This window comes from Tursiops truncatus, chromosome 20 (assembly GCF_011762595.2).
Source record: "Tursiops truncatus isolate mTurTru1 chromosome 20, mTurTru1.mat.Y, whole genome shotgun sequence".
Lineage (NCBI taxonomy): Eukaryota > Metazoa > Chordata > Mammalia > Artiodactyla > Delphinidae > Tursiops > Tursiops truncatus.
In genome coordinates this window covers 33,106,742-33,120,154 of record NC_047053.1, presented here as the reverse complement: position 1 = coordinate 33,120,154, position 13,413 = coordinate 33,106,742, and the positions used below count along the sequence as shown (strand labels likewise).

Genomic DNA, 13,413 nt, shown 5'->3' with positions numbered 1-13,413 from the left:
GGTGGGGTTCTGTTTCTGCTACATCCCCTGGTTCAGGACGTGACTGGGCAAATTTCTCTGTCATACTACTGTTCTGTCTTTATAGTAGACTTAATCCTATTGTTTATCTATGCTGAGAATTCAGTGAAGTATGTGTGAAATCTTTGTGCTTCTAATTTTAAATAAAATGGTGGTATGATTAGAAATGTTATGGGACTTCCTGGTGGTGCAGTGGTTGAGAGTCCGCCTGCCAATGCAGGGCACACGGGTTCGAGCGAGGATCCCACATGCCGCGGAGCAACGAAGCCCATGCGCCACAACTGCTGAACCTGTGCTCTGGAGCCCGTGGGCCACAACTGCTGAGCCCACGTGCCACAACTACTGAAGCCCATGCGCCTAGAGCCCAAGCTCTGCAACGGGAGAAGCCACCGCAATGAGAAGCCTGCGCACCGCAACGAAGAGTAGCCCCTGCTCGCGGCAACTAGAGAAAGCCCACTCACAGCAATGAAGACCCAACAAGGAACACCCAATGCACCAAAAAATAAATAAATTTATAAAAACAACAACAATAAAGAAAAAAGAATAAAAGAGGAGCAGAGAACAAATAAGACAAAAAAGAAATGACAACAGTTCCAAACCTAACCATATCAATAAGTACATTAAACGTTGTCTAAACACCCCAGTTAAATGACAGAAGTCAACAGGTTAGGAAAAAAAAAAACTATATATATGTGTGTGTGTGTGTGTGTGTGTGTGTGTGTGTGTGTGTATATATATATATATATATATATATATACACACATATATATATATAATTAGGGGAAAAGAAAACCAACCCTTGAATCCATGGCTTTATTTCAAGGATTTGTCTTTTCGCTTTGATAGTTTTAGAGGAATTAGTAAAGAATACTCATAGAAATGTCCAAACTTTAGTAATTACTATTTTTAGTACATGGAAAAGAAGTCTTCACCTTAGTTTTTCCGTCTGTGAACTAGAGACCGTCATCATCAAAATCACCTGTGCTGCTTGTTAAAAATAAAAGTTCCTGGGCCCCACTTCTGACATAATGAATCAGAAACTCTGGAATCTGCACTTTCAGTGGCTTTCCTGGTGTGTTAAAATGTTGATGCACATTATAGTTTAAGAATTACTGTTTCAGAGCTTGCTTGGTAAGAATTGTTTTGGAAGCTCTCAAATTTTGGAAAATACACTATTTTCTCGAGATCCTTATGGGGGCCTATCAGACTAGCAGTAAAGTAGATCCGAAACCAAATTTTCTGAGTCACCAAACACATAATGGCACCTTAAAATCATAAAAAGTTTCTATTTTCTTGTCATTAGGCTTGACTGGGCCTGATTTATCGTGGTCTCCATGTGAATTAGTAAGGCAGTGAAGGCCAGCTGATAGTAGTCCTAACAGATCACCCCTCAGGATAACTGAGTTCGGACAGTGGAGATCCTTGCCCACTCTTCACTTCTAGTCCTGGAAAATTTGCACGCATTTTCTCATTTCTCATAGGACTAAATTTTTAAGTCAGTGTTAAGATTTACAGTACGTATACCCTTTGATCCAGTGATTCTATCTTCAGAAGTTTGTCCTGTTGCAGTGTTTTGAATTTGTGGGGGGACTCAAGCTATTTTCACGGAAGTATATATTTTGTGAATCCCCACAGGAATCTTTTTTTTTTGGCCATTTGGTTAAATATGTACCAGCTATATGAGAGAAATAGTTTAAAGTAAAAAAAAAATATTTTGATAAGTATATTATTAAGCTGTATTATGTAGTTTATTTTAATATGTTTAACAACTTTACTACTATATAAAGGCAAATTAAGTTTTCCCAGTTAAGTGATGTGTAGTGTTCATTGTGTAATAAAAAGCATAGTCTACAAATTTTAAATGACATGCTTTGGGGACTGAATATACAGATTAAAATTTAACTTTTAATTTAAATAGCAATAAAAGCTGGGCAGGGGATTGCTTTCCTAATGTGATACTTGGAGAAACTTGTATTCTGCCCTTTTAAAAACTCAACTTGTTTATGTTTCATAATATTCACGCTTTGTTTCCAAATGAAAATCCAAGTGAGGAGGTTTCAGGCTGCTATTTATAAACACTTCCTCAGGAGCAAATTAGCCCCCCTCCCAGCAAGCAACAAAACAAACTCATTTAGATTGGATAGTATCACTGTTTCCTTTTTTTAACCCTGGCATTTCAAATACTACAAACATTTTGATATGAATAATACATGTATATGTGCATTTCTATTAGAATAATGCAACCTATGAATGTGATAAAGATTATCTTGAGGTAAAATTTACCATTTTTATACTGTATTAACTTGTATCTCAGTGTTCTTTATACTTTTTTGTTTTTAACCAGCACTCCATTTTGAGTGCAAATTAAATATACATGATTAAGAAAATATATATAAAACCATCAGGGTCACTTCCGGTGTTGAGCTGAATGATACGTGCCTTAAATGGCTAAATTATAAACCAGTTCATCTGCTTATGTAGAAACTCATGGGAAAAACCCTGGCCTAGTTTAAAGAAAATATTTTTGTATGTGTTTTAAATACAGAAATTGAAATGGGACTGATTGTTGCCTTTAATAACATGATACCACTGGAACAATTCATGCGTAAATGAATGCCACTATACAGACATTCTGAGAGGTGGATACCAGGATATTTATTGCCACTTTGTAATGATTGCAAAAATAAATAGTAGGAAGGAGGGAGAAAGAGGCAACAGCCTAAATGTTCATCAATAGGACACTAGTAAATAATGATGCAGTGCTGCATATACAGTGGAAAATGGCAGCTGTATGTGCCAATATGGAAAGCAGCTTGAGGAGCAGTATACATACTATGAAACTGGTTTTGTATAAAATAAATATATATGTGTGGGAGCTCTCTGGTAAGATATATAGTGCACTGTTAATATGGCTATTTTGGGGATGGGGAGTTAAGGTGGGGTAGGGTTGGATGATGGGGGAGACTTATTTTTATATTATACATTTCTAAATTGTGATGTGTCATTGATAATAAATTTTTCTTAGCCATGACCATGTATAAAATTATTTTTAAACAGCCACAAAAAAAAATGAGACCACTAAATTCAAGTGTCACCCCTTTTAGAAGCACTTAGTTATGTTCTCTCTTGAACAGTTTTTTTTTATTTTTTAGGTAATAGTACCTCTCATACTATATTGTAATAATTAATATTCTTTGAGCTCATTGAAGTCAGGCACTGTGTTGTTGTCTCTTTATATCCAGGGCCTAGCTAGTGTCTCCATAGGAGATACTTAATAAATATTTGAATGAAGAAAGAAGGTATGAGTGAAATATATGTAAGATGTGTTTCATGAATAATCCTGCTAATATTAAAGCAGTTAAAAACATTATTTTTATGTCCTGAGGCCATCGTAAGCAGTTGATTTTTACTGGCTTAAAATTTATTTTCCTTTTCCCAACTTCATTTTGAATTTGAGTCTTAGAACTAACCCACTTCAATTTATATTTAAATTCTTGGAAACATTAGAGATTATAGAATTATGACTATTAACAATATATTGAGTCTAAATATCTTCTTAACGGCCAGCTCTGTGTAAATCACTTCAGCATTGCCTTGATAATAAATCCAGCAGTTTGGCTTTCTGTATGGAGAAAGGTTACATTTAAACCTTCTTGCCATTGTCTTTTCATTAGGATTCTGATAATCCTGACCTTCGAGACCGGGGCTATATTTATTGGCGCCTTCTCTCAACTGATCCTGTCACAGCCAAAGAAGTAGTCTTGTCCGAGAAGCCACTGATCTCTGAGGAGACAGATCTTATTGAGCCAACTCTGTTGGATGAGCTCATCTGCCACATTGGTTCTTTGGCCTCAGTGTACCATAAGCCGCCCAATGCTTTTGTGGAAGGAAGTCATGGAATCCATCGCAAACACTTGCCAGTACATCATGGGAGGTAAGCAGGTAAACTAGGTTTGAGTGAGAAGTGATTCTCTGTTTAGACGAAGTTGGTCTTCCTCAAGCTTTTATAGCCTAGAAAAATTTGCTATGCATTTGGCAAACCTACTCTACTGCCCTGGAGGCTTCATCTGAATACTAGTGACCACACACAAACAATGGGTTAAAAGGCCCCTCTGTGTTCTAATCTCAGGGTAGGTAAGGTTGTGCCTTTAGAAAATTGTGGTGAAGATTTTCTAAATGGATAAAGTTTGAAAGTTGCTGAAGTTTCCAGAAAGATGAGGCTAGAAATTTTCCCAGAGTTGAAAACTTGGTAAAAAGCCTGTACAGGCGTACCACAGAGATAGTGCACTTCAGTTCCAGACCACTGCGATGAAGTGTCATGAATTCTTTTGTTGTTGTGTTTTCAGTGCATATAAAAGTTATGTCTATACTATACTGTAGTCTATTAAATGTGCAATAGTATTATGTCTAAAAAAATAGTCTACATACCTTAATTTAAAAATACTGTATTGCTGGGGCTTCCCTGGTGGTGCAGTGGTTGAGAGTCCGCCTGCCGATGCAGGGGACACGGGTTCGTGCCCTGGTCTGGGAGGATCCCACATGCCGCGGAGCGGCTGGGCCCGTGAGCCATGGCCGCTGAGCCTGCGCGTCCGGAGCCTATGCTCCGCAATGGGAGAAGCCACAACAGTGAGAGGCCCGCGTACCGCAAAAAAAAAAAAAAAAAAAAATACTGTATTGCTAAAAAATGCTTATCATCATCTGACAATGCAGGGTTGCCACAAACTTTGAATTTGTAAAGACTGCAATATCTGCAAAGTGCAATAAAATGAGGTCCGCCCATGTATACATTTAGCTATTTTTATCCTTTACTGTAACTTTGGTTCAAGCTTATGGATGAAGTTAGCAGACACTGCTTCTCTTATGCTGTAAAGCTAGCTGTTAATGAAATAATGTTTGCAGGGTTGTTTTATAAGAGCAGCCTAGGTTCTGTGTAGACATAGTTGTTCAGTTGCCTGTACCTTTTTTACCAAAATAAATTGCTCCATATCAGTAAGGAAATGCTATTATGAACAGACTGTCAGGTAACATGGAACTCTTGCTTTGTAGATAACCCTAAAATTTTAATTTGGGAGTGGCAGTACTCTAATAAACTCTTATAATGGGTATCTTGGAATCTTTTCAGAATCTCCCTTCATTAATTATAATAAACCTCAAATCTAAGTAGAATTTGATCTCTGAGTGGTTAGAGTATCTGCACTTGCACCGTATCTGAGTGTCTCGTATTGTGTAATATATATTGCTGTTTCAGTGGTTCATGAATAGCCAGAGTGTAGGATTTATTGCTTTACAAATTAGTGTAGTCAACGTTTACAATACTGTAGCTCTGTTTTGACAGACTATGGGCACAGATAAACAAAAAGAAAAGGGCAGTACCTAAGAAAATGATTATTAATCTTTCATTAGCCCTTGCGTTGAATCTTTGGTTTTAGGGCAGTGCTGTGATTTTCACCCAAAGGAAACTTGTGGTTTCATGAGGATCAGGCCTCGTTACAGGGTGTTTGACCTCGTGGGCAAGCATATTTAACATTCACTAGATATGACCATTTAACTTCTAAGTACATCTCCCAGTCTGTGCTTCAAGTTTTGATAAATAGATATGGACTTTCTGTTGTTTGCCATTTAAATTACCTTTCTCCTGATAACTTTGACCCTCAAATGGGATGGGGAAAGTGAAACAAATCAACAAACAAAAACACCTCTTCCTAGAACACAAAGAGAGAACCAATATGTAAAAAGAAGCACAGTCTTTTACATAAGGTCTTTATCAGATTAATAGCCTTCAATTTGTTACCTTCACAATTCCTTATGTGGTTTCTTTTTGGATGACTTTTTTGTCCATTTGTGCTTGTTTTGTGTTTTTGTTTTGTTTTTTTGTGCTACGCGGGCCTCTCACTGCTGTGGCCTCTCCCGTTGCGGAGCACAGGCTCCGGACGCGCAGGCTCAGCGGCCATGGCTCACGGGTCCAGCCACTTCGCGGCACGTGGGATCTTCCCAGACCAGGGCACGAACCCGTGTCCCCTGCATCGGCAGGCGGACTCTCAACCACTGCGCCACCAGGGAAGCCCTGTTTTTAAAAAAGAAACACAAGTGCAGAAAAATCCCCTTTGAAATAAATATGGGTATGTTGCTGCAAATGGCATGTCTGTAAGAGTACTGACATCACCTAGCTTCTGCGTCCTAAGGGTAATAAGTGATATGCCTCTGACATGAAATACGTTTGCACCATAAAACCTTAGAGGCTTAAAAATGCTTTACTTCATGAGGTCTTTTAAAATCACTTGGGAAAGGGAAAAGTGCCTTTTAGTTGAGTATTGCTTACTATACTTGTCAGCTGCTCTGTGGGCATGAGATGGTAAATAGTCGTCTAACTTGGAAATATCTCACCTTTTAAAAATACTGCTTGGATGACAGTTTTATGCAGTTATTTCCCATGCCTTCACAATGGGGAAAGATTTTCATGTTATTTTCTTGTGTCTTCAGTTTAGAAAAAATACATAATAACGATTTATCATGTTCTTAATTTGTAGAAACTATAAGATCATTTACTTCTTTTCATCTAACTCACTTTTGTCTTCTCATAATACTCTTACCTGTCTATTAGAGTGGAGGAAAATATGTGCCTTTTCTGCCTCTATTTAAAGGTGCTGATAAATCCATGTGTTTTGTCACATTTCCCAAACGGTACATGTTGAGAGATGATAGAATTTCACGGGCAGAGGATACCCCTTATGGAGATTTCATATATTTCTTGCTAGGTGTATATGAAATTGTTTCCCCTTTTGACTTCCTTATTAATTTTTGGCTTTATTTGTACCCACCCTCTCCCCAATCTAGATAGGTCTCCTTTTGGCTTCCTTGACACTTTCTCCTCCTAAGCCCTCTTTTTTTTAGATTGTTTTTCTCTTTAATCGTTGCAATTTTGTGTTCCTTCTCTTCTCTGGTTGTATCACAAGGCTCATTCTGAACCTTCTCTATGTATTCCCTTAGGCAGTTACCACTGATATATTCTGTTAAAGACGCCCTGCTCTTAGCACAGCACCCCCGAGTTACTCTGCTCATTTCACCTGAGGCATGTGTGTGAATTTCTTCCCAAGTTTACTTCTGTAACTCTGACTGCCAGTCCCTTTTCCTTAGCTGTCTGTTGGTCTTCCCTACTTGTTTTTCTCACTTGAAACTTAACAGAACTGAAAGCAGCATATTATTTTCCCCATCATCCCTCCAGATTCCTCTTATAAGGAGCAACACTAGTCTTTCACTTCTTCATTTTTGTTTTTTCTGAGTTTGATTCTTCATTCTTCTTTGTTCAAGTGTTGTCAGAACCTATGTAGGGTTTTCGTTTTTTAAGAAAGCATTTGTTTATTAATGGAATTTTTATAGTCGTTGTTTAGTTTTTAAAAAATTATATAAATCTTAGGAAACATATAAGATAGAATGGTATAACAAACACGTTTACTCATCACTCAGTTTCAACAGTCATCAGTATTTTGCCAATCTTGTTTCATTTATCACCCCCACACATTTTTTTTTTGAGGGAGCTGGAGTATTTTAAATTAAATTCCAGACCTCATATCACTTCACCAATGAGTACTTAACTTGGTATCTCTCAAAGATAAGGACTTAAAAAAAAATCACAATATATTATCAAGCCAAAATTAGGGGTAATTCCTTAACATTCAATAAAACTGAAATACTTTCAGATTTTTTCAATTGTCATTCTCTATTCTACTTTAAAGTTTATCTAAGATTGGTTTTACTTTTTTTTTTTTTTTTTGGCGGTACGTGGGCCTCTCACTGTTGTGGCCTCTCCCGTTGCGGAGCACAGGCTCTGGACGCGCAGGCTCAGCGGCCATGACTCACGGGCCCAGCCTCTCCACAGCATGTGGGATCTTCCCAGACCGGGGCACGAACCCGTGTCCCCTGCATCGGCAGGCAGACTCTCAACCACTGCGCCACCAGGGAAGCCCTGGTTTTACTTTTTGCTTAAATGTTTGGAATAATTCACAGTGAAGCCATCTGAGCCTGAAATTTTCATTGTTTTTTTTCACTTTTTAAATGAATATGTCATTTATAATAATCTTAGTATTAGTGCACTAATCTTTAGTGTATAGCTCAATAGATTTTTACGTGTGCATGCGCTCATATAACTGCCACTCTGATCAGATATAGGATATTTCCAGCACCCCAGAAGACTCCTCATGCCATTTTGCTGTTACATCCACCCTCCAGAGATAACCACTGTTTTGATTTCTATCACTGTAGGTTAGTTTTGCCTCTTCTGAACATCATGTAAATGGAACCATACAGCATTTGCTCTTCTGTTTCTAGCTTTTTTGCACAGTATAATATCTGAGATTACTCTAATGCCGTGTTATCAGTTGCGTGTTCCTATTTATTAGTGCATAGTATCCCATTGCTGCATATGCCACAATTTATTTATATCTGCTGTTGATGTATCTTTGGGTTGTTTCCAGTTTGGGGCTCTTATGGAGAAAGCTGCTGCGAATATTCGTATATATTTCTGTTGGTAGACCTATATACTCATTTCTCTTGTGTATACACTTCGTGGAATTGCTGGGTTATAGAATAGATGTATATTTAGCTATGGGAGATACTGCCAGTTTTCCCAAGTGATTGTACCAGTGCACACTCCTTCCAGAAATGTATAAGAGTTCTAGGTGATCCACATCCTTAGCAGCACTTGGTATTGTCAATCATTTTAATTTTAGCCATTCTGGTTGATTTGTAGTGGTGTCTTATAGTTTTAATTTGCATTTTCCTGATGAGTAAAGATGGAAGTACCTTTTCATGTTTATAGACTGCTAGTATATCCTCTTTTGTGTCATGCCTGATCTTTTCCTTATTTTTTAATGAGTTATCATCTTTGTAGGAATTCTTTATGTAACGATTGAATGATTTGTAGGAATTATATATAATTTGGATACAGGTATTTTGTCAGATGGATATTTTGCAAACTTCTCCCAGTCTGTGGAGAATACCTTTTCTCACTTTCTCTTAATGGTGTCATTTGAAGAAGAAATGTTCTTAATTTTAGTGAAATCCAGCTCATCACTTTTTTTCTTTTATGGTTAGAAGTTTTTTTTTTTTTTTTTTTTTTTTTTTTTGCGGTACGTGGGCCTCTCACTGTTGTGGCCTCTCCAGTTGCGGAGCACAGGCTCCGGATGCGCGGGCTTAGTGGCCATGGCTCATGGGCCCAGCCGCTCTGCGGCATGTGGGATCTTCCCGGACCAGGGCACGAACCCATGTCCTGTGCATCGGCAGGCGGACTCTCAACCACTGCGCCACCAGGGAAGCCCTGGTTAGAGCTTTTTGTAGAAACTTTTGTCTTCTCCAAGGTCATAGAAATCCTCTTGGTTTTCCCCTTCACGTTTATGTCTGATTTATCTCTAATTTTTGTTTATGTTGTGAGGTGTAGGAGTCAAGGCTCATTTTTGTCCCATGCAGCTATTCAGTTGACCCAGCACCATCTATTAAGATCATTTCCCCCTGCCTAGTCCATTTAACATCTCTTGGAACTCACCACTTCGTTTTTATTTTTACAGTGTTGTGGCAGTAACGGTTTAGGTCACTCTTAGCTCATCTTCATGTCCATTCTCCCAACTTCAGTCCATTATACACACAGCTGCTTGGGTAATGTTCCTCTAAATGTTCATTTTAGTTCTTTGTTCATCAAATAAAAGTGATTGTACATTGCCTATCATAAAAAATTAACTCTCCAGACCTGTTTTCAGAGTTGTATTTCCCTCATCTTCACTTCCCCCAAATCTTACCAATTACAGTGTCTGCTCCTGCCAGTATAATTTTTTCACCACCCCTAAAGTCAAATTGTTCATTTCTGTGCCTTTGCACAAGCTATCCTTTCTTTTTCTGAAGGTCTCTCCCTGGTAGTTCCTCATAACTACGCTGTTTTTGAAAATCTAGCCATAAAACCATTCTCAGAGTCTTTTGGGATCAGCCCCACCTGGTTCTGTTTTGCTTCTCATCTGTATCCTGTCAGTGTGCAGACACACAATACTCATTTCTGCTTTTACACAGTGAGTGTGCTTTTCACTTGTTTTGTGAATGCTGGTTTTTTGTTTGTTTGAGTATAAGTTATTTGAGGACAGGAAATATATTTCCTTTTTTTTAAAAAAAAAAAAAGATGTATTTCCCCAGAGTTCTCATTACAGTGCTCCCTTATAGAGTAGGTGCTCAATTAAAATTGATTGACTGATGAAGTTATATAGTATAAGAGTTTTTTCCCCCTCCTGTTTTTGTATATCTGACCTTCACCACATTGCCTTGTTACTATGTCCCAGGTGAAACTGACTTTTCTCTTTTCCCCTCTTTCTGTGTGTGACTTGCAGCACTGATGCGGGTGACAGCCCTGTTGGCACCACCACTGCCACCAACCTGGAACAGCCTCAGGTTATCCCCTCTCAAGGTGACCTTCTGGGGGATCTTTTAAACCTTGACCTTGGTCCCCCAGTCAATGTGCCACAGGTATCCTCCATGCAGATGGGAGCAGTGGATCTCTTGGGAGGAGGACTAGATAGTCTGGTAAGCATCTTTCTTCTTTCTTTTGGATATTTAAATTCTTTTTATTTTTAAATTTCTGGGGTTATTTTTAATTCTTGATATGCTGAAGAACTTTAAATTATTCTGCTTTTTAGAACTAGACCTTTCCTTGACGAGCAGAGCAATGTCCTTTGATAAAGGACAGGATTATTTTTTCTAGAGATGTAATTGATACTGTTCATCATTGGTATGGGATATGTCTACAAGTGTACATGATTATTTTGTTGTCCTGCCTCTAAATGGAACTTTTGATGTTTAACCAACCTAGTCACCTTTCCAGAGCTTATTATTGCTCCTGCTGCTTAACTCTGGATAGCCCCTGTAATTCCCCTTCTGACCTGAACATCGTTCAGATGACCTCATAGTGATCATCCTATTTTGAGGCTTTCAGACTTTTGCCTTTTTTGTATTTTGTTGGCTTATGCCTTGTCTAATTCCAAAAGGTTCATTGGAGCCATTTGTGTTTTTATTTTAAATGTATCTTACTTATAGTTGAGAAGTACTTCTTGATTGGTTCTTTTTTCCCCTTTTCCATCCACACCCCCCCACTCCACCCTGTCATACTTCCAATTTAATTAGCTTCCAGGATTCTAATACTAAAAGGCTCCAATGTCCAGAGTATCTGTGAATATGTGCCACCAGTGGAAGCCAATTAGTTACTGTTGCTGTAAAAGATAAATGAGAAATATTAAGGATGACCTTCCATCTGTGTAGAGAAGGCCAGAAAAATAGCAGGTCTCATCACACGGCTCCCTGCAAATTAGATACTTAACTGTGGTGGAATTAGAGGGGCTTTTTTAGCTGAACACTTGAAAATAAGTTGTTCATCAACCTGATGACTATAAATATGCCCAACAAACTGATTTATTTCCCAGCATCAGAAATTGGAAGGCAATGCCATAGATACAAAAATACATATGTCTTAGAGATTACATAAACAAAACGACCTTACTTTCTGCTTCATACACTGGCATTTTCTCTTCTACTTTACGAGCAGTATTATGTCTAGGATTTATGCCAGCTGGTACAGGTACATTTACTTTTAGCTGACAGAGAGCCTAAGGAGATAGGGTTACCGTCATATCTTTGTGGGTGATGCATTTTACTAATGGAAGTCACTGCTTCCAGAGTCTATACACCGACCAAGCTCTGGACTCTAGCTAATGGTGACACAAATGAGCACTGCTTTTGTCTTCCTTGGGAATAAAAGCATTTGCTTTTCATTTTCATATCTCTAATGAATAGAGTTGACTGAATAGCTTCCTCGTGTGATATCCTGCGTTGCTGTATAACCTCCTTTATAGACTCAGGAGACTGACAAATGAATATTGAAATATTCATGGAGACTCTCAGAAATCCCTTATAAACACTGAAATAGCTCATCCTATTCTGTTGACACATGAGCTACAAGTTAAATGTTACATCCTCCCCACGGTTATGCCTTACCAACCCTGCTTATTTCCCTAGTGGTTTACGACATAGTGGACTTGCTGAACCCAAGAAGACAAAGAAATTAAGTTTGAAGGATGGAGGGGAGAAAGAGGCTCTATATTTTGATGTTGACTGGCCCAGGATTCTGTCGTCTTGTTTCTTAACCCACTTTAGCATGGAAGGGAAAGAAACATGTTATTTCCATTTGGCTTTGTATCAGCTCTTGCTGGCCCTTAAAACTAGTGAGTTTTCTCCTTATATTTTACACAGCTAATCCAGTCATGTGTCAGAATTCTGGCAAGTTTACATCAGATAGAAAAACAATTAGAACTTTCTCAGATTGTAGTAGCCCAAGTCACACATGGGCCTTTTTTCATTTTCTTTTTTTGCAAAGGATATTCTCTTTGGGGTGGAGAATAAATTGTTTTTATAATTGGATTTCAAAATATTATACAGCCTTTGCTAGGTAGGCCCAGTAATGTTTCTGTGTAACTCTAAATTTTAGCTTATTCTGACTTTGGGATTTAAAATGGTATAATTGGCGTTATAGCCCCAGAAAGTGTTTACATGCAGGTTTCTTCAGCTTATTCTGTGATATAAATATGTCCCAGAAATCAAAATGAGGAGTAAAAGCCCTTCTTTTTGCTTTGGATCTGTATGTAGTTAAATATATATCACTCAAAGAACCAAGATTCCTTTTAAGAGAATATCACAAGGAAGAGGCCTAAATCTGGCTGTGTGAATGACGAGTTTCTGTGGCAGCAGTAGTCTATGCCAGTTTTAAAATGCTTTTATTGTTCTTACGTAAATTATCTAATTTAAAGAGGAAAATCGTTCTCAAAGTTTTTACTTAGTCTATACAGATAGTGCTGTTTCTTGAATGAATTGTTGCCTTACAGCAGTGCTTCTCAAGCTAATGTGTACATAAATCAACTGGAGATCTTGAACAAGACAGATAGATTCTTGTTGCTCTGGGGTGAGACCTAGGAGTTTGCATTTCTAACAAACACCCAGGTCTGTAGACCACATTTTGCATAGTAAAGACATAGAGTATCTGTGATCACTGTGAACCAGTTCACTTTAGTGTTTGAATAGCTGTTGGTAAACCCAGATGCCTTGTTCTCTTGGCTTCAGTAGTAAACACACTCCTGGAAAGAGGGCTCCTACTCTGCCTCAGATTGAGAGAGGGCAAGAAACTCTTGAAATTATTTTGTTAAAGGTCTGTCTTTCACTCTCTAGGAAGAAGAATGTTGCTGGGTGTGGTAGAATTTGACCCAGGTCCCCGTTTAAAATATGGCCTGGATTAGAGTTATGTGATTGTCTGGCAAGCAGCACTCAGGTTACGTGGTGTTCATCTCAGAACAGCTCCCAGCAGCGTTTTTGCTGCTT

General features: G+C 38.3%; 1 protein-coding gene across 1 annotated transcript in view; it reads left to right on the top strand.

Annotated features, from left to right (window-relative positions):
• Positions 1–13,413, top strand: part of AP2B1 (adaptor related protein complex 2 subunit beta 1) — a 122,372-nt gene that overhangs the window by 54,333 nt on the left and 54,626 nt on the right. The window contains exons 13-14 of the mRNA XM_033847217.2: positions 3,693–3,952; positions 10,383–10,575. Coding sequence (XP_033703108.1) covers positions 3,693–3,952; positions 10,383–10,575 — 453 coding nt within the window. The remainder of the gene's footprint in view (positions 1–3,692; positions 3,953–10,382; positions 10,576–13,413) is intronic.